The 24,063-nt window shown below is 38.4% G+C and overlaps 1 protein-coding gene across 7 annotated transcripts; it reads left to right on the forward strand.

Annotated features, from left to right (window-relative positions):
- The first annotated feature begins 308 nt into the window (after positions 1–308).
- Positions 309–18,067, forward strand: LOC104442194 (diacylglycerol lipase-beta). 7 transcript variants are annotated; one of them, XR_005550481.1, is made up of 15 exons: positions 313–755; positions 1,669–1,807; positions 2,222–2,441; positions 2,523–2,623; positions 3,793–3,914; positions 3,997–4,088; positions 4,197–4,302; positions 8,277–8,431; positions 10,668–10,789; positions 11,497–11,627; positions 14,513–14,610; positions 14,687–14,955; positions 15,805–16,186; positions 16,264–16,427; positions 17,723–18,067. XR_005550481.1 is itself a non-coding variant. In XM_010055580.3 (14 exons), exons 1-14 carry the CDS (start codon positions 477–479, stop codon positions 16,313–16,315), a joined length of 2,268 nt encoding a protein of 755 aa, XP_010053882.2. In that variant the 5' UTR covers positions 313–476; the 3' UTR covers positions 16,316–16,747. The 7 variants fall into 7 exon arrangements, 6 of the variants coding, with proteins under 6 accessions (XP_010054038.2, XP_018725296.2, XP_010053959.2 ...); XM_010055580.3 differs by lacking the exon at positions 17,723–18,067 and having other exon boundaries at positions 16,264–16,747; XM_010055736.3 differs by lacking the exons at positions 15,805–16,186; positions 16,264–16,427; positions 17,723–18,067 and adding an exon at positions 15,570–15,756 and having other exon boundaries at positions 309–755.
- Positions 18,068–24,063: the final 5,996 nt, after the last annotated feature.

Consider the following 24,063-nt stretch of genomic DNA (forward strand, 5'->3'; position numbering starts at 1 on the left):
GTTATGAAATAGGAAAATAATATACAATATCATCGAGGCTTTTCTATGGAAGCGTTGGAATCCCATTCGTCAGGCTCCACGAGACTTGCAAAATTTGAATTAAAATAAGTGGAGATTTTAGTATCGATCAAATCAAAAGTCGCTTAAAGGAAAAATGAAGTAAGAGAAAATCAGGAATGGCTACTTTACTTTAATTGATCCAAGCCGAGCCAAGTCGACCGTAGGAAATTCGTAATGTAAAATGATTAATGAGTTCAAGAAAGACCAGTTTTACTGGGTGGGCCCCCCCTCACCGTTATTCTCTACGCCAAGCCTTACAGCCTACAGGCAGGCAGACAGAGAAAGGCTCTCTCGATCCACCATCGTCTCGCCGTCCAACTTTCCTTCTCCATTGCTCCTTCGATCGTTCCATCCTGGAGGAAGCGACGTTGCCGATCGAAGCTGCTGGAGGAGGAGGAGGAGGAGGAGGAGGAGCAATGGGATGGCGGTGGGGCGTGAAGAGCCTGAGGTACTCGACGATGGTGCTGGGCGTGTCCAACACGGCGGTGGTGATCCTGGGCGGGTGCTTCCTGCTCCTGTCTTTCCCCCCCTGCGGCCCCCGCCGGACGCTTCCTTTGGCGGTGGTCACCTTGGCCGCCGCCGTCAGGATCGTCGCCATGGTTCATACGGGGATCGCCCAGCAAGCCACGGCTACGACCGTTGTTGAGTCTTCCGAGAGCGCCGTCGTCGACGCCGTCATTCGCCATCAGAGACGGGTACTCCTTCGTTCCTTTATCTCTCGTGTCTTTAACCTCAGCCCGCAATTTTATCGTTATCGGGTGCTCGAATACAGGTTCATTTGCTCGGAATTCTTTCAATTTGTTTACCTCGTAGGCTTCTTTCTCTCTTTCCTTTTCTGTTTTCTCCTTTTGAAAATAGAAGACTATTATGGAAGATTGTTGGACGAATTGCGTTTTGGGTTGACGTTCTTCTTCAGTGGAGAGATATCTAGGATGACATGTGCTGACTTGTTTTTGGAGGTCTTCCCTGGTCTCGATTTAATTACGTAGATAGAATTTCAAGGAACTGTCAAATTCCGTTTAGCATGCTTGAATCTCGTGGACTTGCTTCCGGGAGCCTGTTGTAAAGCAAGGGAAATCAAACTTGATTTACAGGAGTGTGCCAGACCCTGTTATAAGCAAGGACCACTGTACTTTAATCTTCAGTAGAGACACGAAATAAATTTTGGTCTCTAAAAGAACTTCTTTCTTTTGGAATGGCTTGTGAGATGCAATATGAGTACGTGGAAACTTGTTGAAATGAGTTCTTTAAGACTATAGGTCCAGATGTTCTTGCAGATTTCTTCCAACTGTCCTGGTTGCGTATATTTCGGAGCTCCATTATGAAGATGATTTATTTGAAGATATCCAGTATCCCATTCCATGAGTGTCTGACTTTGTGTCTTTCGCAATTCAAGTTAGAACCCACTTGTGTTGCCTTCATGTTTGGGCATGCCAATCTTGATAAGAAACTAAAGTATGCTATATTTTTCTTTTTTCTTTTTTTTACATTATCCAGCCAGTGTGACAAAGATTTTAAGCAGCCTGCAATTTGAAGAGATCAACTTCACCCAATTGTGGGCACATTCCATGCAATTCTAAATCTTTCCTTTCTCTTCTGCATGGACAGATGAGGTATAAAAAATGGATTTGGTGGACCCGGTTCGCAACAGTTGTCATGGTGGTGCAATTTGTGGGCGCAACTTATCTTCTGCTCAAGATAATTAAGTCTGCTTCCCACGACGAAACTATAGGTGACTGTGTCTTAGGTGAGGGAATATCTTGCTTAAATCTCCGACGATTGAGTTTTCTTTTTTCACAATTCAATTTTTTAAAGTGTCTTTGAGTGCTGTTGCTCGCTAGACTGACGAAATATTGTTTGGTTGAAGATAAAATGCCTATTTCCTTTGTTTGACCTCTTGGTATTAGTTTTTGTCTATGAATCAACTTGTGCAGTATAATCGCATATTGCTTTTTGCCATTATGATCATGAGAAAAAAGAAGTAAAATCTAGATGGAACCTTTCTGTGTTTGATTCTTGATTGAAGTACGACTTAGAAAGGGTATCTAGGGCATCCTTTTGTTTGTGTTCATCTGACTATTTTCTACTAGTAGTTATTTAAAGATTTCTGCTTTGCATATCCACAAATCTTCACTCAATTTTTAAGGCTATTAAAATGTAGGGATTGTCTCCAAAGCAAGCACGTGGAAGCGGAATATGCTGGTTTTATTCATTGTCATGGTGTGTTTTGTTGCACTACTTCAGTGTTTTACGGGCTCCGATGTTCTAAGGTGGAGATCATTTTATTCAACTGAGGACAATGCATGGAAGGCCCATTATAGGGAGGTATTTGATCATGGCATGCGCGAGGCTTTATGCTGTCTTGGACGTGTAAAATACTTGTAGGCTTTTCTCCAATTTATTTTCCATTCCCCTAGTTCATGCATGATTGGTTTCTTATTTCACTATGCTTCTCTCTCCAGGAGTGTTATGGAGGAGGATGAAGTTTATTCGGTAGCACGACTACTCGGGGATCTTGTTGCCTATCGTGCATCAGGCACTGGCCACCTGGAACTTTTGGCAGGTTTGCAGATTAGTTTATTCAAATTTCTTGGTCAATGGAATGAATGAGCGAACCCTGATGTTCATGAAAAAGTAGACTTGCTTTGGGCAATCCTTTTTCATACGATGTCAAAATTTGTTGGTTTTCTGGAGCTCTAATACTTCGCAATTTAAAGTATGTGCTTTGGTGTTGATTCTGGAACATATATGACACTGTGCTTCTAGAATACTTAGGTTAGGAAATTTGCTCCTGCAATCCTTGACCATTGCCAACAGAGCTGAAAGCTTAAACTGTGATGCCCACAGTTTCATGTACTTATGATAGAAGTCCCGGCAACAGAGCAAAGGGTGGAAGTAGCATAATAGGGAACTGGCACAATCAGATGGAGACTGAAGATGACCTGAATTTTGAGATTAGCTCTTCCAAAATTGTAAAAAATAACTCTTTTAATGGTTTAGCTCTTGTCTAGGATTACTTCAAATATGTTGAGGACTTCAAAGGGTTTATATATAGAGAATTTAAGATTATAGGCAACGCCTACAGTTGCTTTGGGGCATGCAATTGTGAACTTGCATACTTCTACTCTTTGATGATTATATGAGGGTTCATCCACTGTCCCAACCCGTATTTCGTCAATTCTGGTTTTAAAATAATTTAAGAGGTCTTTGGGCATTTCATATAGCTCTTGTCAGTAACATTTTGTGCATATACTTATATGCTTATTCCACTGGTGGGAATTTTCTCATTTTAGTTATGAACTTGCATACTTCTACTCTTTGATGATTATATGTGGGTTCATCCACTGTCCCAACCCATCTTTCGTCAATTCTGGTTTTTAAGTAATTTAAGAGGTCTTTGGGCATTGCATATTGTAGTTCTTGTCAGTACCTTTTTTGTGCATATACTTATATGCTTATTCCACTAGTGGGAAACTTTCTTGTTTTAGTTATGCTGCATTTTCTATAATCTTGTATGGAGAATAAAAGATGCTTGATATACTTCATCCCCACTCTGCATTTCTGATGGTTATTTCTTTCACGCATATTTTTCTGATTGTCATTTTTTTTTTTTTTTTACAATTTTTCTGATTGTCAGTTTTTTTACTTATACTTTTGTGATTGTCTTTGTGTTTCTCTTTTAGTTTACATTTGCATTGTATGAATGATATCATTTTGCATGACAATATTCAGGCCTAGCTTTGTTTCAGAGGAACAGTCTTCCATCAAAACGTCATGAAGAGCTAATGGATGCACCTAGAGGACAAATCGAGGAGGCCGCCATTCTTCATAAGTTTGCTGAAGCTGCCTACACAGTATTTGATCTTCTGGTTTATTAAATCATCTCTCTATCAATATTGCTATGTCCACTTCAATTCTAATCACCATACTATGCAGGGTCCTTTGCTCGATTTTGGAAGAAATCCCTTCATCTTTCCATGTGCATGGCTCTACAGGCAGGGGATCTTCACTCCCTGGTCCTGCAACAGGTTCTTATTTCATTTGTCTTTTAATGCCTAAGGATATAGTGCCTCTTACCTCCAAGGCTAATGTTGTCTTGTTTCACCTGTTCATCTCTTTAACTTAATTCTTGCCAGGAGGCCAAAACTTCATGGCGATAATTGGTGGCGTGGTCATGCAGCTGCCTTCTTGAAGTATGTTGGTCTGCCTCCTGGCGCACTTCGCCAAGGCCGTGTCTGTCAGGTATGTGTAATTTGTCTGAATCATGTAGTATTCCTCTCCATGGGTTCTATTTGGTCTAAAAGAAGATCAACATGGCATGGGCACAAGTCACAACCCCGACAAAACACAAAATCTTGGCTGCTTTCACACATTTCCAGTTAAAGGTGGCTACATTAAGTATGGACACGAAAGCAAGAACAATGGAAACACCAAAAAGTGAAGTTAGTTTGACAGGCCTCTGATTTTTTTGCACCAAATATGTTCATAAAAACTTTCTTTTGTTATCTACTACCTTTTATGGATGTACATTGTCATGTATTTTGACATCCAGAGATTACAAGACATGGTCAAATTATTTGGGCCAAAGATTACAAGATCCCACCTGGTGTCTTCACTAAGATAGCCAGGAACTATGAAGAAATCTAACCCAAGACACTTACCAGCCTTTACCTTTTGCTTTGATGAAACCTGAAAGATGAGATTTAATGCCTAATGCCAAGTGAATTCTATCTATCAATCGTTTCCTATGCTTTAAAATTCAGTGAACCAAGTAGTGATCTAGATAACTTTGGCAAGATGCTAGTGAAAAGAAAGCAGCATATATCTCCATTATAGGAATTGTACATTTGTGATTGCCCAACTACCATTGAATGTCTAGATATATGTGACCATTATAGGTGAGTTGAAGTTTGGATTTTCTCTAGACACTTGTCGATATGCAACACAGCATTTTGCTTCAGTTATGGCAGATTTGGATGGCAACTGATCCTTACCTGCTGCCATTTATAGTAGGATAATGCTTTGTTTCACCAACTTCAATTTATTGGGCTTGGCAAAATTGAGCTGGGTTGCCAAGGTAAAATAGTTGGTTTAAACTGCTTAGCTACTTTGGAATTGTCAGGTCTGCAGCAACAAGGAAGATATATTTCAATTTGAAATCTGTACTTAATGAGGTTAATAATTTATGGACAATTAGCACCTGCATGGTATGTCATAGAGGGAGCAGGGTTTTTATTGTGGTATGCATGTTATTGGAAAATCGCTCGGGTAACATGGTGATCATGTGGATCTGCCATTTTTCCCAGGGAATTGCTTATTGAACGGAGGATGGAACGTTCTCTTGGAAGGAGGAAAGCATCCCTGTAATTCATAAGTCAAATAACTGTAATTGAGCAGTCTAATCTCATTATTACTCAAAACAAAGTTTAGCTACATTCATGTTAAAGTGGAATCTTCAAATACATTGGTAAGTTTAACTGATAAACATTTAGCAACTGGGAAGTTTGAGTTTTCTGAAAGGAATTCCCTAATATGTATTTGTGATGAGTTCAAAAGTTATTTCTTGTCCTTGAAAATAAATTACAACTATACCATTTCACTCATGCAAATCTATTGCATCTTTGATACCTCATTTGCTTAGGATAAATCTCTCAAGTTTGTAACTAAGGGAAGAAGACCACACAGTTCCCTGTGTTATTTTTACGTCTACTGTTGCAGTGATTGATCGAGTTCTGTCGCCATTTGATAATGAGGAAGTACACGAAGCACAAACTCAAGTCTTATTTGTCAATACCAAGTCTATTATACTTAGTGAGACTGTTACATTCTGAGGATTTGTACCAATTACGAATTAAAATGCATGAATAAGGAACTTGGATATGTTGCATGATGTCATTACATAGCTGAATTATTCTCTGCAGTATTAAATTTTCTTGCTTCTACGCCCGGTCTGCCTTTTCTTTTAAAATTTGGTTTCCACCACCAGCTAAAGTCCATTTAGAGGCTCATTATCATGCTTATGAAGTAATACAAGTGAAGATTTCCTCCAAAACTTGACAGTGAGGGATGGGCATGGCTCAGGCTGGGACTGCAACTGGAGTCCTCACCTTGTGGAGAAAATCATGCCACATCACTGTCCCATAGGGTGGGGAATCACTCTCCATCTCTGTGGGCATTGCTTCCCAAGCTTAAAGTTGAGTTTCCGAATCAAAGGCAGAGGGAGAGCTCAATACCAATTCGAGGCACTATGGGGATAGTGGCACTGTGTTGATGAGTGGCCTTAGAGAGAGAGAGAGAGAGAGAGAGAGAGAGCTCAATACCAATTCGCTGCCCCATGGGGATGGTGGTGATTAGTGGACTTACACAACTGGTGGTGATGGAGATAATTGCAATATTAAAAAAGTTACAAGCAATTCTGAGGATGTAATCCAGTTGCAAATTAAAACGTGTGAGAAAGGAACTTGGATGACAGCAAAGGAGAGAGAATGAGGGGGCAGCGCATGCAGATTTAAATTTAGGCATTCTTGTAGAAGTGAGGGTGAGGGAGCTACTAGCTTAGAATTTGCCTAAACCCAACGTAGGGTGTAGAGGGAGAGAGAGAGAGAGAGAGAGAGAGAGAGAGGAGTCAAAGAGATGGCTATGAGCAGAGCTGGGCGCATCTTGCCCATGGATTTTACTTTCTTATCCCGCAGGGCACAGGGCGGGTTTGGGCATTCCCTGTGCTCATACCTAGACAGTATTTCCCTTGATGGTCTCAGTAATGGTGGTGCCAACTCTAGTCAAGATGTTGGTGGCAGAGGTTGCTGGGACAGGAAGGGGTGCGGTTGGCCAGCCAACAATTTTGGTGGACGCATTTGTTCTTTTGCTATGTGTGGTAGTGGCCAAAATTGTTGGGATTGTTTGGTTGACCTCAGTGGGAAGGGGGACCTGACCGACTGGTTAATTGTTTGGTTGACCTCCGTGGGAAGGGGGACCTGACCGACTGGTTAATTGTTTGGTTGACCTCAGTGGGAAGGGGGACCTGACCGACTGGTTAAGTGCTCACTGGTGCCAATGGTTATAACATCCACTCTTGGAATAACAGAGGTGATGGCAGCCAGTGGGAGACTTGGATAAATGATTAGGGTTTTGGTAACCTACAATGAGGGGAAACACAGGTTGATAAATAATAAACCTGGTGTGACAATCTTGGCTGGACCTAATTCTGGCAGCATTTGGTCAATTGTTCTTGTGAAAGCTGTTTAAGCTGGTTGTGGTGGTAATAGTGATTAGTTGATAGTTGAGAGTACCAAATGCCAGCAGCCAGACCACATTGTGTGGAGACAATGACATGATGGTGAAAGTCGTGGTGGCAGTCACCTACCAATCGTGGGAGCAACAAGTGTCATCTGGTGTTGGACTGACATCAGGCTATTTAACAGCTGAGTTGCTTCCATTCGTTATATTCCCAATTCATTCTCACCCCCAACAAAGTATTTTATTTCCACGATAACATTAAAATGAACACCGTCTGCTCCATATATGGGAAGCAGCATATGTTTTTCATGTCTCATAGTAAAATTAACAGAATGGGGTCTGGTTATGCTAATGCTAGTGCGACAAGAACATCTAAGCCTGTGGTCAATAAGTAGGGCTCGTTTGATGGATTCTTATATCCTGTTCTAGCTGTCTGATTTGATATTCTCTGAAAGACGAACATCGTCAACTTCTAGTGCATAGTGTGTTTATGCTAGACAAGATAAATGTGCTTAGTCCATTGGTTATATGACTTCACCTAGCCTCCCTCTAGTCGTATCAACTCATTACCATCTTAAAGAAACTTTGGCTGCTTGCTCTGCGGGCAATACTCAAAAGAACAATTTATGAGCATGGAAAAGGGTATGGGTTGCCTTGCATTAATCCCCTTAACATATGGTATGCTGTGCTCTTGACTTCTGGCACTTTTAGTACTTGGATACTCAAAGTCTAACCAAGGAAATCACATTATTGTGGTATTTTAACATAACTAGGCGCCTTTGATTTATTTGGTGTGTTATGTTAGTGTTGGCATTTTGATTGCATGTTTAAAGAAAAAATTCCAGTCTTTGGAGAAAAGCGGTGTTCCTCTTTTTTCTTATGCTTGGTGTTTAGCTCAATTGTTTTGCCTAACTGTTGTATATCATGTTCACAGTGTCCTACCATCAAGTGATTTATTCTTCTTTTCTTAAATCTTCCAGGCAAAATGTGAGGCTGCATATTTCATTGTTGTTCTCCATCATGCAAGGACGGTTGTAATTGCTGTTCGTGGAACTGAGACACCTGAAGACCTCATAACAGATGGTTTATGCAGAGAATGCACCCTCTCTGCAGAAGATTTGGATGGATTGATGAGGCAAGCACAACCACCCCCACCCCTCCTCCCAATGCATGTGACTGAATAACTTGCATTTCTCATGTGAGGAGTGTAATTACCATTGTAAAAAGAATGGAAAAGATTGGGGGCGATGAAGAAGAATGTCCATTATCTCTTGTGAAGATTTTAGGGTCACAATAGGAGGCGAGGAAAATACCCAAAACAACTATGTTACGACTCAAACGGCTTGCATTGTGATGCAGCAAATTGCTTACTTCAGAATTGCATGAGAGAGCTCTAATTATGGAGCATACAGAGACACCCACAAAACCTTAATTACTTTAACCAATAACCACTTGACAGCTAATTCCTAAATTGCTAAGGTCTGTTTATCTGATGAAGATTCTCTAAAATTCTGTTTTCCTTTTCTTTTGGACTAAACACAAGGGATATACTTTTGAGATTCAAAATTGAAAACATGGGTTTTGGAATTTAGGCTTGCAGACTTATCACTTTTTTCAGTGTTTTCAATTCATTTGAAAACACGGGGCCTCCAATTGTCATTGCAATTATTAATTTACTGCACATCTTTAGTTCTGCACAGATCTACTTTTGTCAGTCACCATTCTCCTTTGCATTTGCTCACTCGGTCTTCACCTTCAGCTGGGTGCTCTGTCTCTGTAAAAAGTTGGAGCTTAAAATATGCTGCTCTGAAGCCTAAAGATTAATTAGTCCTTTTAGGTGACTGAAGCACAAAACCATCTGATCATGGTGTCCACATGGGCACGCAAATAAAAGGGGAGTTATTAGCCTTAGGAGTATGCTTTGAAGCTTTTGCTTCCTTCATCATGAGGGTGAAATGGTTTTAGTTCTCTGGAATATTGGAGAAAGTTTCCTCGTTAAAATCTTTATGTTTGTTTTTGGTTTTTACTATATAAAATTAATTTTTACACTTCCCTTTTTCTATCATCTGAATCATTAGTGTGGGAATAATAAGTTAACACTTCTCAGGACTAATAATTTGCGGGTGTTGCTTTAAAAATTTATTTTTGTTGGTGAAAAAAATTGTTTAATGCGTGTATGATGAATATATTAGTGTAAGAAGAATTAACACTAAGTTAATTAGTACATCATATTGATATCGGGATGATTCAAAAATTTACCAAACACGTTTTAATAATGTTACCTTTTAGAATATAATGCTTTTCCTATATCAAATACATTTAGATAACACAAAATAGAAATGAAAATTGTTGTCATTCTCACTTTCTGTGCAGACGAAAATGGAAATTGTTTTCATGAACCAAATATGCCCAAAATATACTAAAAGTAATGAATAATATCTAGTAGTGTTGGATAAATTTAGTAGTATAACAATATTGCCAAAACTATTAAGTACTACTACTGAACTTATTTAGCAGCGTTGGATGTATTTAGCGGTCTACCCAATCCTACTAATGCTACTACTACTATTGGGTTTTTAGTAGTAAAGTACTGCTACTATGTATATCCAATTCTACTAATACTTGTCAAAACATGAAATAGATTTAGTAATTCAGGAATTAGTTGGTAGTGGATTTCAATAAGGTGGTTAGGAGTTTGGGAGTCACTCCACGATCTATACATAAAGCTCTCTTATGTAATTTCGAAGTCAGCCATTTATGTCATGCGGTAACCTTCTAAGCCCTGTAGAATGCCTCATCTGATGAAAATCCATGCATCTGAACAAAAACCCCAAACCTCATCACATCTCCACGTGACCTGTCACTTGGCTATCTGTCACCATGCCCTGAGTTCCCATGATCTACTCTGCTGAATTTGATATCACATTACTTTATGGACAAGGTGGGAAGGATACACCATTTTCCTTTGAGAATTTGGACACAGTGAGCTTGACTTGGTGATGGTTTGCGTAACTGGAGAGATAACTGTGGAATTACGCTCACGATATTACCCATGCAGACACATTATCATGTGACAATAAAGCATATCTCTATGTCGTGCATTTTTCTTTTCTTCCAATTGATTTAGTGTTCATGTCTACCCTCCCTCCTCACCAAACCACCCCCCCCCCAACAACACAAAATGAAATGTGGTTTTTCGTTATTCAGACTAACAGCATACTCCTGGTTGTCCTTGGCCCCATAGTAATATTTCTAAATCTATTAGGGTCCAAAATCTCTGCCTGTAATGGAAAATGTTGATTGCTCTAAACCTATCTTGGTTTCTTTCTCTCATTCTTGTGAAACAAGCTGACGCTGAACTGAAACTGCAGTCATCCTTGCTCTGACATAAGGCAAAACATCAAGACCTCTTTCCCTCATTATGGGCACTCTGGGATCGCTGTGGCTGCACGAGAACTTTTTCTGCAAATTGAAGGAAATCGTGGAAACAGTGGTTAGTTTACTTTCTTTTTCTGCTAATATTCTGCACTGGATGGTTAGCTGTGTTACTGCTACTAAGAGCTATTTGGGGCAGGCATCTGCGGGGTGGGGGAGTTGTGGCTATCTGATGTGCAGCAACAGAACAATAAATAGTTTCATAATTGTACCGTATCATCCACAGTGACTGTATTTCCATAGTGACAAACTGTTGTGTTTCATGAGCTATGTCCTGACTTAGACTCAATGAGGTGTTTCTTAAAAATCTGACCAAATGCTCTGAAAGTAAGCCAAGTCTTTTTCCTTGTTTTATGTACTTGGTCATCTGCAACTCCTACCACGAGAAAGCTCCTTTGCCTATAATTCTGTGACAGATTTCCAAAGTTTCCTACAAAGGATTAGGTTGAGTTTGTCAGTCAACTTTTTTATTCGAGACAGGAAATTTTTTTTAATGTTTTCTGAGTACTCATTATGTATAAAATCATTGAAGATGGATGGATTTCATGGAAAACAAGATGTTGGCCATAGATTAGCCAAGGGGTTTTCCTGCAATTCATTTCTCATAAAGAAGTGTGACGGTATTTCATTCTTGTATGTGCTGAATAATAATTTCTTCTATCCTAAAGATGACTCAAAATTTTGTCTGGTTCTTTTTTTCCATTGAAGAATCATATGAAAATAAATTTAACTTGTCCTTTCTTTCATGCATTATTTGTGAACCAGGAGACGAGGAGCCCGCATTGAGGAGCTATCTGTCCTCATTGATGGGTCCAGGATGCGAGTGTGATGGTTACAAATTACGGATAGTGGGGCACTCACTTGGAGGTGCCATCGCTGCAATGCTAGGCCTTCGAGTAAGACATTCCACTAAGTTATTTGTTTGGCTCTCATACTGCTTTACCCATTCTGTTTCCAATCATGCTGAAGAGATTGCATATGAAAGTAGATGGCTCATACATATTATATTGATAGAGTATAGAATTACGAAGGATTAACCATGTGTACTATGTTAGAATATTTAAGTAATAAACCATGCCTTCATCTAATAACTCAAGCTTTTAGAATAGTTAGCAATGGTCCCACAAAATCTCACATAATATCAAAGTTAGAGGTCTTGAATTCAAATCTTTTTAGGCCCCATTTTGTCTTCCCGATTAAATTTCCACGCTTAGTACTAGGCAGAAGACCAGATTAAGCATGAGGGGGAGTGCTAGAATATTTAAATAATAAATCACGCATTCATCTAACAGCTTAAGCTTTTAAAATATTTAGCAATGGACCCACAAAATCTCTTATACTACATTTTATTTACACATTGCCATTATAGAATATTACATAATCTGTATATATCATATTCATGAGTTACCTTCAAGCTATGTCCTATTTCTCATACTACCCCTTGAGCTGTAGGGCACAGATTTCATTTATGTCAGCTTGTTAAATACTTGCTCTACTCAGGGACCATTAAGCATGTTAGTGAACATATCTGCTATTTGACCACCAGACCTAACTAATGTTACTATAACTTCCCGAGATTGTAACTTTTCAAACAAAGTGGTTCCCTCTTTTTCTTGGTCCTTCTATGTAAAACAGGATTTGAAGCAATGTACATAGCTGCCTAAGTAGTAATTATCACAGAATAGCTTCATCAGTTGAGTTTGTGTCATGCCCAACTAATTCGAAAAATGTTTCGACCAATTTAATTCACAAGTGGTTATAGCCATAGCTCTATACTCAGCATCTTCATTGAAATGAGTTACAACATTCTGTTTCTTGCTCTTCCAAGAGATCAAATTTCCTCCAGATAACACACTAACTGATAGTAGATCTATGATCAGACATTGAATCAACCCTGTCAGCATCAATGTGACCAATCACTTGAGCATGGCCTATATCTTAATATAACAATTCTCTGGCAGCCTCTCTCGATTGCACATTTAACATACAACAATTCAGCTCTCTACATTCCAAAGAGTTTTACTTGGTGAGTCCAAGACTTGACTCAAAACTTACAACAAAAGATATGTCTGATCTTGTAACACTGATTTATTTCAGCTAATCGACCAGCCTGTGGTACTACCCAGATTAGAGAAAGGCTTCCCCTCTCCTGGTAATAACCTAACATTTGGAGCCATTGGAGCAGCAACAGGCTTCAATTTAAGTAGTCCAGTCTCCCGTAAAATATCTAGTACATGTATTTTCTGAGATATATAGATACCACATTCAGATTCATCGATCTCAACATATACTTTAGAGGCACCAAATCTTTGGTTTGGAATTTTGAATCTAGATGGCTTTAAGCTGAGTGATTCCAACTATATCATGCGATGGAAATTTCCTTAAAACATGCTACTAGAGGCATGTGTCGCATGTCATAATGTTAGAAGAATAGAGAATGGTTAGAATGACTGCACTTAGACAAAATCCTGAACAACTTCCCATAACCTGCAGGTTGTGGGATCAGAACCTCATTTTGATACCATGTGACAATAGAGAGTAGGAATTAGACAGAAAATTATGTGTGTCGACATGAGTGCACATATCATATATATGACAAACAAGGAAACACACATTTATAGAAGTTACATGATCGGTATATACCATATTGACAAATGTCCCCTTATGCTGTCTTATTGCTAAAACGCATGAATCAACTTATGTAAAGAGGGCTAAATTAAATGACTGACCTATTTACTTACCTCTAGATAGATTAGATCAACATACACGAGCCATATTTTATAAATGCATGGCCTACATCACTTTTGCTTTTAATGGTACTTGAAAATGAAAGTTTGTGTCAGTTAGCGTATCATTTTGGAGTGATGTGATGCCTCTTGACAAAGCATAGACTATTTATTGAATAGGGTTAATACTCTAAAAAATCCAAAACCAGTACACTTGTGACAAATTTACCCTATACTAATTTTTTTACCATCAAAAATCCTAAACCGGTACACATTTGATAAATTTACTCCAAACTGGTACACTTGTAACAAATTTACCCTATGTTAGTTTTAATTAAATTTTACTATCAAACTAATTTATATCAATTTGCGATTTTACTCTCCATTTGTTACAGTTATACAATTTTTGTGATTTTTTGTGGTATTAATTCAATTTAATGGATGATATATTTGTCACAAATGTACCAATTTAGGGTTTTTGATGATTGAATAAATTAGTTTAGGATAAAGTTGTCACAAGTATACCGATTTGGAGTTTTTCGTGGTCAAAAAATTAGTTTGAGATAAATTTGTTACATGTATACCAGTTTGGAGTTTTTTAGGGTATTAACCCTATTGAATAATGTGGTGCTTGGCTCAGTTTTGTGGAATTTAACACGTGTGGATGTTTTGATATAGTTGATTACTTATACAAGGCATTGATGAAATGAAATTAAAAATTAGGAAATCCTAGGACTTAAAAAGCATTCATAGTATTTGGTGATTTGTTTGGTGCAATTTCCTTGACTAATGAGTGAGGGGGGACATACTGTTTTATGTGGCAAAGTGCAAGTATTTAATGTGTTATAGGGGTGTCTTTCCCATGAGAAGATGATACTTGTTTTTTTCACATATTTGTGATGGGTCTTCACTATCACCTGATTTGTCTCCCCTTTTATCTAGGTTTGGAGCCAAAGAAAATATAAATATGGGTTGGTTAGAATACATATTGTGTAGTGTTTTAAAAAGAGATGAGAGTCATCAGATTTTGCTGATAACTCCTGTTCATACTGCAGCTGTATAATCACTATCCAAATCTCCATGTGTATGCATATGGAAGCCTTCCATGTGTTGATTCAGTGGTGGCAGAAGCCTGTTCAGATTTTGTGACAAGGTAATCTCATAATCTGCAAAACATGTTTCTTTGTTTTCCTTTGACTTTCTGTTTTGAGGGTTTGAGCTTTTTACAGCATTGTATACAACAATGAATTTTCTGCGCGCCTTTCAGTGGGATCGATCCTCCGACTTCGTGCAGCTGCCATTATGACACTTTCTCAAGATTCAAAAACTGATACAGCATTGATCTATAGACTTGCCCGTCGATTTTTATATCTTGGCCAGTATCAATCATGGGGAATTAAAAAACTGGCTCCTGGCTCAGTATTTAACTCTGATCCAGTCTCATCTGGAGAATATGGTCAAAATGTTGGTGGGGACCAATATTCTAATAAGGATAAAGGTATGGTTCTTTCATCCTTCAAAACTATGTGGTGTCAACATGAATAGGACATGGCACTGTTGCTGTATCTCTCCTATCTTATTACCCTTAATTTGGTTTTAAAATCCGTGAATTTATAGTTCTGGGAGAGATCCTTAAGGCAATTGGTTTATTTCTTTGAGAAGGAGTGAGAACTATGTGTTGAGAGGGTCTAAGGGGAGACTGTTCTATAGAGGATTGTCTTAGGACTCCGCTAAATTCAACATGAGGAGCATGAAGATTTGGTGCTATGGTGCAAAAAAGAAAATGAACTGTAATTGTCTCTTAACACTGTCTTTACTTCCCCTTTCTCGAAATCCTGAAGTTCCTACTAGTAAGAAATTGTTGGAGGATAGGAATAAAGCAAAAGCTGTTCTTTTGTTTCTGTGAACTCTAATAGTAGCCCAGCTGAACTATTCGTCCTTAACCCCGATGCTTGTAATATGCCATATTCATTCAAGAATTGCTGATTCAAAGGAAACAAATGAGCAGCAAACATGATTACTCAAGATTAGCATATGTTGTTCGCCAAAAAATATGTGATAATTGACAGAAAAATAATTGAAACTGATTGTTAAAGTTTTACTACATTGCAGAGTCACATGTGTGAACTCCAATCTAAACCAGAAGTTCTTAGTTCATGGTATATCCTTTGTGCATTCCTTGTTGAGCTTGAAGTGGAGCACTGATTACTTATTTTAGACATAAATCCGAAAACTGAGGTGGTTCCTGTTAACAATAGCATAACTAATCAGTGCAGTTTGAATTCAGTATAAATATCAATTCTTTTTGTTTTATTTTTTTCAATCATACATGATCAGTTTGTTGCAGGAAAGGAGGAACGTTTCAGTGATTTGTTCCTCTTAGGCAGGCCAGTTGTGGAGGAAATGGTTGTTGATGTTGAGCAGGACAATCTCACCAGCCCTTTTAAAGATGAGATTTCAATTGCAAATTCATTGGATGATCCTGTGACTGAATTCATGGAGACCGTCCCAAATTCTAACCATGTTTCAGCTGATGATCCAAAAGAGATGTTTCTACCAGGTCTCATTGTCCATATAGTGCCTGACAAGAGGAGCTTGCTCTCTCCCATTTGGAAAGCTTTGACAATCAACGAGATGCCACAGAAATTTAAAGCATATATAGCAGACAGAGAGACTTTCAAAGATTTTGTGGTCTCCCCTTCAATGTTTCTTGACCATCTTCCTTGGAGGTACTTGCATGCGTTTTTTCCTTCTCAATGGGATTGTGGTATGTTGCTATCATTTTGACTGAGTATATGTATACCAGATGCCACAATGCTCTGCAAAACATATTGGCTGCTCAAGACTCTAATTTATGAATTGGCAAGTCTTGTGGGGAACGTTTGTCAGACCAACGAAGACATGGGTTTTTATGTCCATAGGCCGCAGTGTTTGCTTTCAAGACCTCTGGACGAAGCCATGTCATTCCTGGTAAGTACACAAGTTGACCTAGAGGATTTCTGGAAGTAAGCTTCACACACTTCAAAAGAATTATCCGTGCAGATTCCAGTCATCTGATTTCTTCTATATAGAACTAAGAAAATTGCCTCTCCTCGATGAATTATTTGAATTAGGAAACTTGCTATCTGGTGAATGTGCTAGTGAAGTGTCAGTTGCCAGTTGCTTTCATAGAAGAAAAACAGTGACCTGAAGTATGATGTATGCTGCTAAAATTCCTTTGCTCTCAACTTCAATTGCTATCAGCAGTTTACGAGTTATGGATATTACCAATATATAAACTTGACAAAATATAAATATGGGTGACGTCGATATTTACGATCTGCTAATCAAAAGATTAGTTGGAGGAAGTTTCCACAAGGTAGTTACTTGACCCTCAACAAATAGGTTGTAGGCTAATGCCTCACTTATGTATTGTGGCATTAAGAAAATTATAATCAAATTGAATAATTAAAGCATATATTATATGTGAGGCGTGTATGTCGTATTAACTAGCTATGGGTAAATGATATAGCATGATTTCGAAACATACGAAAGAGGTAACTCTTTTTCTGTTAAAGTGCAATGATAAAGCATACTTTTTTTTCTTAGATATTAAAAAAAAAAAAGATTGTTTTTTAAATAACTTTTTATGAGTAAAGCATTTTGAATTTAATGTGTGAAGTTTCATCTTTTTTTAAGACAACAAAAGTAAAGTATTTAATTACCGTTTCACTTAAGTTGAACTTACGCGGTGAGTTATTCCTTGTGTAAATCAGAATTGATCGTATTATAAAAATGACAGTTACCATTTATCATTAAAATGACAAAAAAGTGAATAAATTGACGTTTGATTGACATATGCATAATAAAAGGAATATTCGCGAGATCAACTTTTTTTCAGCTTTCAAAAAGCTACCTTTCCCCTAATGGGATTTATAAATCTCTTCCAAACACCCAACATTTTGTAGGCTCTGGGTGTCCAAAGCCCATTCCCAATGCAAGTTCCAAATGCACCGTATATAACAAAAATAGTTGAAAAAGCTAAAGAGAATGGCCTCGCCTTAACATGTAATTATGGGGGGTTTGGTCGTATTTCCAACCCTAAAGAATTTAAAATAAGTGGTCCTTTCGGCCTCTATAATAAGTTTTAGAGGCTCCACAACGGGTGACAATCTGTGTTTGTCAATTGTTTAGGCCTTTCCTTTTTATAAGCAATTGTTAGAAGTTCAAGTCAAGTTTAACAATCGAAGTTTCTTTTTTTGGACGGGATTTTGCCATTTGGAAAGCTATTGAAGGTGCAAATGTATCAACAAGAAGTATCTTGTCAGCGATCACGATAGGAAGCATGAAGTGGATGGTGAACATTGCGGATCCCATGACCAGAAGATCGCTGGCTATGAATATTAGGGTCATGTGGAGCATATGGAAATTGATAGATCATTCTGTTATTGTCATTCTTTTTGTCGTCGCATAAACGTTATTTTCATGTTCTTCCAATAAGAAAGCATATTCCCTTCAAGTTCATTATGCTAAATTCTTAATATAATGGACAAAAATGTGAAATGAGTACTGTTACAAACTAATAGAAGATAGAACATTGGTGGCATAAATAAAGGCCGTCCTATTCGTAAGATTCCCATCTCTCTCTTCCCGCCTCTTCCTCTTCTTGTCTACTTCTTTGACTGTTTTTTTCCCCTCTTCATTGCACGCTCAAGCTGAAAAAAAATATGAACAGTGAACCATGGTATTAAGTTATTATAAGTCAACCTACTCACTCCCTCCAAATTGCATGGTGAGCCACAACAGTCATTTGGTGGGTTTGGCCGACGGACCAGGCCCATTTTCATAACCCAGGTGAATTGGATTGTGCATACTCATATCATCCAAGATATTTCTTTGACTTTTGAGGGCACTAGGCCAAACCGTTTTGCCTTTTTTGGATGGGGGTCTTTTATCTCGCAGGGTTTCTCATGAGGTTGAGACAGTCTCAAACTTATGTGAACAATCCCTAAGAATAAAAATTAACAACTTTACCTTTATTTTTATCTTTGTTTCTAACGGTGTTTTCCTCCTTCAAAATATGTATCTCTTGCCAAGAAGGATCATTCAAATCTTTACGGATGTTTGCTTGAGGCAGCACTGATGATGGGGACCCTAGTGCAACAATATCTCCTCATTCTTTTCGACTATCAGTTGGCATTTCTTTCACTTATTGTCTTCGGCCCCTTCGAGTTTGTGCACAACCATCCACAGGCCAAACTTATCTTGGGGCTCCTTTTGAACTTTGTTGTTTTGCTATTATTAATTTAAATGAAATGCACGTTCTTCTCAAATGAAATGCTCGTTCTTCTGTTTGATCTTTCAGCTATATTAGTAGTCAAGGTTTGATTGTGTCCTTTAAGCCCTTGATATCCTCCTTCAGTTCGGCAATTTCATACATGCTTTCCTCTACATCGATTCTTCTCGAAGGCTCCCCCTGAACCATTGCCGCCTCAGCTCTTTTCTTCCTCCTCCTTTTTCTTCTTATCAGCAGTTGATATAGGCACAGGTGCCTTCCTTTTCGTGCCTATACTCATCTCTTGCGACTTTTATCTCAAAATTAATTGAATTTTTCATTGTCTGCGTCTCCAATCTTCACAACCTATTGATGCATTTTGTGCGTAGTATCTCTTTAAATTTTAGGCTGATCATCTTCTCCTCGATGTCATCAGGAATATGAATGCCTTTGTTCTTGAAGGTTTGTGTGATCAGCGCACCATAAGTCAATTTCCGAAAGCGTCTTTTAGAAGTGCAATTCATGTGTAGGACAATCTAATTTTCTAAAAAAGTTAGTATAAGACATTGATAAGTACCGTAAGTAAACGTTAGTGAATTATTAAAATAGTCGATAATTTCAAACAATCTAGTAATCATTTGTAGTTGCCAACATGTTAAGAACTAAACAAGTTATAAAACCTCAATAAAATTATCTAATCTTAGTGTCCATTTGATAGCGCTTCTATTTCGGAAAACAATTTCTTTTCATAAATAATATTTTTCTATTTCTATCCCCAAGAATAAATCTTAGTAAAAGAACGTGTTTGGTAACTATACAAAATTTATATTCTAGGAATGAAAAAATAATGGGAATGTGTATGATACGATTCACAAAATTTTTTGTAATGTTTAATTTTATTTTTATTTTTTTCTTATACTTCCTTATCGTTGCCGTTGACCGTCAACCACCGTAGCCTGTCCTTTGCCCGGCGCCACCACCCACTGCCGCCATCCATGGCGGCGAGCGATGGCAATCGACGACTGGCGACAAGCAACAATGGCGATGGTGGTTGGCGAGCGACGGCAGCAGCGGACAACAAGCTAGTGGTCGGTGAATGGTCAACGATGACGGTAGCAATTGGCATTTGTTAATGGTCGCTGGTCGATCGATGGCAGTGATTAGCCGACACCAGCGATCGGCCAGTCGGCAAGCAACAGCGGGGCGTGGTGGTCGACAAAGAAGAAGAAAATAAAAAAAAAAAAAAAAAAAAAAAGAGAAGAGAAGAGAGAATTAACTTATTTCTAAAAATTGTTCTCGAAAACAATAAATTATTTTTTTCTACTTCTAATTTTTGTTCAAAATCTATTCACCGGTTACTTTTCTATTCCAGGGAATAGAAAAATTAATTGACGTTACCAAACAAATTTCTGATCTTTTTTTGTTCCTAAACAAAAGAACGGAAATTAGAAGAAACAGAAACGTTATCGAACATAACCTTAATCCCATTCTCTCCTCACTCACCTCTTTGCGGTTCCCCTTTTTCCTACCACTCTTAGCTCCCTTAATCTGATCTGGGAGCATTTTGTTGTTTTCGTCCTTTTTTTTTGGTTTTCTTTGCTCATTGGTAAATGCTCTTCTTCGCTTGTTAGGAGTATTTTCTACTCCTATCATTAGGAATCAACCTGCTGCTTCAGATTCTCCAAACCAAAAAGTTCAACAGAATCGACAAGAAATACAGTGAGTTCATGTTGCACTGGAAGTGTTTCTACAACTTCTCCAAGTTTGGAAACTCTCATCTCTCAAACTAGATCTAGATCTAGAAGCTCTTTTCTTTTAATCTAGAATTAGATTTGGAAGTTACTTAGAGATGTTTCTATGCTCGTCCAGCCTCATCCGATCTAGATCTAGATTTGTAACCCTATTTAACCTATTTTTTGGTGTTTCTGTGTGGTGATGGTATTGAGATACTGAATGTAGGCTAACATGGCCCATTGGGTAAGTTGTAGCTATTGGAGAATGAGATGGTGGAGTATGCTTATCATTGATGATGGTGCAAAATTCCGTGATCAGCTGTCATTTGTTCTCTTTTGATACTAGGACAAATATGTTCTTATAAGATGAAATAATCCTTATCACAACAATTTGTGCTTTGTTGTACTACTTTGTTGTTCAGCATATAATTTATTTTGACTTCTCATGCATAATAAGATATAAATGAGATATTTAGGGGGCGTTTGTTTTTATTTCTTTTTTCTGTTTCTAAACACTTTTTCTGTTTTTTTGTTCCTGAGAACAAAAAAGGAACAGCAAACAGCGTTTGGGTGCGTTTTTGTTCCAAATTTATTTTTTTGTTCCCAGAAACACATTTGGAAAAGAAACAAGAAACAAAAAAGTTGTTTCTTGTTTACGGAACAAAATTTAGAAACACTTTTCTTTTCTTTTCTTTTTCTTCTTCTTTTCTTCTTCTTTTTCTTTCTTTTTCTTTGCCGGTCAGCTCGCCTCGGCCAAAGCTGGCGACCGGCCGTCGAGGGCCGGCAACCTCGCCGGAGCGTCGCCGACCCCCGGTGAGGCCGAGCGTCGCCGGCCCCTGGCGAAGCTCGGACTCGCCTTGGCTGGGCGAGCTCGAGCTCACCCGACAGGCGAGGCCGACCTCGCGTCGGGCCGGGCAAGCTCGATCTCACCCAAATTTGGCCTCGAGCCACCGCTGGTCGGCATCGCCTAGCGGTGGCCCGGCGACCGAGCCTCGCCGTCCGCCGGGCGAGTTCGGCCTCGCCGGATCTAGGCGAGCTCAGCTCGCCCGCCAAGGCGAGGCCGAGCCTCACCCAACTACGACGACGCTCGACCTCGCCGTGGCCGGGCGAGCCTCGCCGTGGCCGGGCCCGCCCCTCGTCGGCTAGTCGCCGGCCATGGCCGAGGCCGGCGACCGGCCAAAAGAAAAAAAAAAAGAAATAAAAATAAGAAAATAAGAAAAAAATAGAAAAAATAAAATAAAAATATTAAAAAATTAAAAGAAATTATACAAATTTACCAAATGTGTTTCTATTCTTTTTATATTTCTGGAACAGATTTACCAAACGCGTTTTTTGTTCAAAAATTGTTCCCTAGAACGAAACATTTTCTATTTCTGTTTCTGAAACAATTTTTAAACGAAACGTTACCAAACGCACCCTAGTTTCAAACCAAAAAAAGAAAAGGAATAAGTGCATAGGAAATTTTAAAACTTGTCAAAAAAGTGCAATTGAGTCTTAGTACAATCAAATCCTAAAACTTATTAAATTAGTGCAATTAAATCATTCTTTTGACTTTATCCAATTTAACTTATTTTTTTATCATTAAATCAGTGTTCTAATTTTTGCCTTGCGAAGTATCAGAATCATCCATCCTAGACAATAAATTTTTTTTCCTAGAAACTCGACTCGGAATTCTTTGACATAAAAGTGGGTTGATCTGTCGGCTCTCAAAAGAGGGTACCTATAATATTTATTATTGCAGTGCCTACTCTCGTAAAGGACACTCGGAGTACCAAAACTTGACACAAATTAACACTTAAGTGTTAAAAGTTAGGAAAGTGATAATTAAATGCCAAAATAAGAGCAAAAATAGATCAATTAAGTGTCAATGACGAGAAAATCTAATCAAACGCTGACGTGGCCAAACACTGACCTGGCTTTTTTCGGCGACCCAAGTGCAAAATGATGTCATTTTGCACACTAACATGGCTAGACAAGTGCCAAAACGATGCCATTTTGCTACTAACTTGAGTAAATAATTAATATAACAATTAATTAAATTTAATTTAAAACCAAATTTATAATTTAAAAAGAAAAATGGAAGATGAAAATGAATAGCAGTCGGCGGTTGAGGGCTCAGCCCTCACCTCCGCCGCCACCCTACCGTCGCCAGGAAGGTGGGGGAGGATTGGCCGGGCCCCAACCGACGATGGCCTTTGGCTCGGCTGGGTGAGGGTTAGTGATCCTTGCTTAATCTAGGGAAGACCATGACTCTCACCCCAGATCTGGACGAAGGCTCGCAGGCCCTCGCTGCCAGTTGGCTAGGTTCGCTGGCTCCTAGCCAAGGCTCGACGACCTCAATCAACCCTCCCCCACCTTCCCGACGGCGAGGCGGCGATGGTGAGGGCTAAGCCCTTAGCCACCAGCTACTATTTATCTTCCTCCTCCAATTTTTTTAAAATAATTCATTAATTTTTATATTAAAATTTGAATTGTGCCAAAACAATGTCATTTTTGTGTTTCTTTACTGAGTCAGCCTTTTGGTAAGCCACGTAAACAAACAAAATTAATAAAAAAATTGCCACATAGGATTTCAACTAAAGTTCGCCAAATGTGTCATTTAAGTGTCTCATTTATATATAAAGTAGTACTTAAGTATCACTTTTCTGATTTTTGGCACTTAAGTGTCCCATTATACCAAGTTTTGACACTTGGGATGTTCTTTTACCAAACAATTTCAATCCCTTTTTTAATTGTTCGATCAAGTTCCTCCTTGAAAATGGACAAGGGACGTGGGAAGAATCTTCATAAGCTTGTGGCATATGCCGTGGACGGAGGAGGAAAATGAAATGGATTTCTTTATGTAGATGAGGGACACGTATGCAATAATCACAGCACAACTTTAGCAACATGTGTGCAAAATCACTACTTTATTAATGAGAAATCTCCTCCGGCCTAGGGCTAAGACTCTAGGTTCCCCCTCCCCCACAATCGACTATATATAATTTCTCTGTTTTGGATAAAACGAGATGGTGAGCCGGCTATTAATGGATTTGGGTTTTAAAAAAATATTGTATTTTCTCGTCTTAAGAAGTTTATCTAATATTTATCTTCATTGCATAGCAAGTGAAATGATAAAATATATTCTTATGTTTTATCTAGATTAAAAAAAAGTGTTATTGAAATAAACTTCTTTAAGTGGAGCATATAAATTTAATTGTGGAGTTTCATCTTTTCAAAGACATCAAAGCTTAATTACATCATTACTATTTCACGTAAGATAAGAACTTAATTTAACAAGAGGTGGTGAGTTTTTACTTTGTGGAAGTCAGAATCGGTCAAGTTAAGAACCAAATAGTTCCTATTCATTATTAAAATCACAAAAGAGCGAGCAAAATGATGTTTGATTTAGATGTATATCATAAAAGGAATAAATAATAAAAATGGTTAAAGTATAGAAAGGTAGGCACGCTAGAAGCCTACATTGGAACTGAAGCTAGCTAGCATGTATGATGATGCACAAAAACATATTGAGACGAGCCATCCAAATTGAATGTGTTTGGAATGTCCAACCACCTTACATGTTTGGCAAACATGCAAGATTCCACTCAGCTACTTTTCTTAGAAAAAAAAAACCCTA

This window comes from Eucalyptus grandis, chromosome 1, assembly GCF_016545825.1.
Source record: "Eucalyptus grandis isolate ANBG69807.140 chromosome 1, ASM1654582v1, whole genome shotgun sequence".
Classification (NCBI taxonomy): Eukaryota; Viridiplantae; Streptophyta; class Magnoliopsida; order Myrtales; family Myrtaceae; genus Eucalyptus; species Eucalyptus grandis.

Coding starts and splice junctions, on each gene's coding strand:
- LOC104442194 (XM_010055580.3), top strand. CDS start 477: ATGGGATGGCGGTGGGGCGTGAAGAGCCTGAGGTACTCGACGATGGTG. Junction 756..1,668: donor TCATTCGCCATCAGAGACGG/GTACTCCTTCGT, acceptor CTGCATGGACAG/ATGAGGTATAAAAAATGGAT. Junction 14,956..15,804: donor ATATTCTAATAAGGATAAAG/GTATGGTTCTTT, acceptor AGTTTGTTGCAG/GAAAGGAGGAACGTTTCAGT.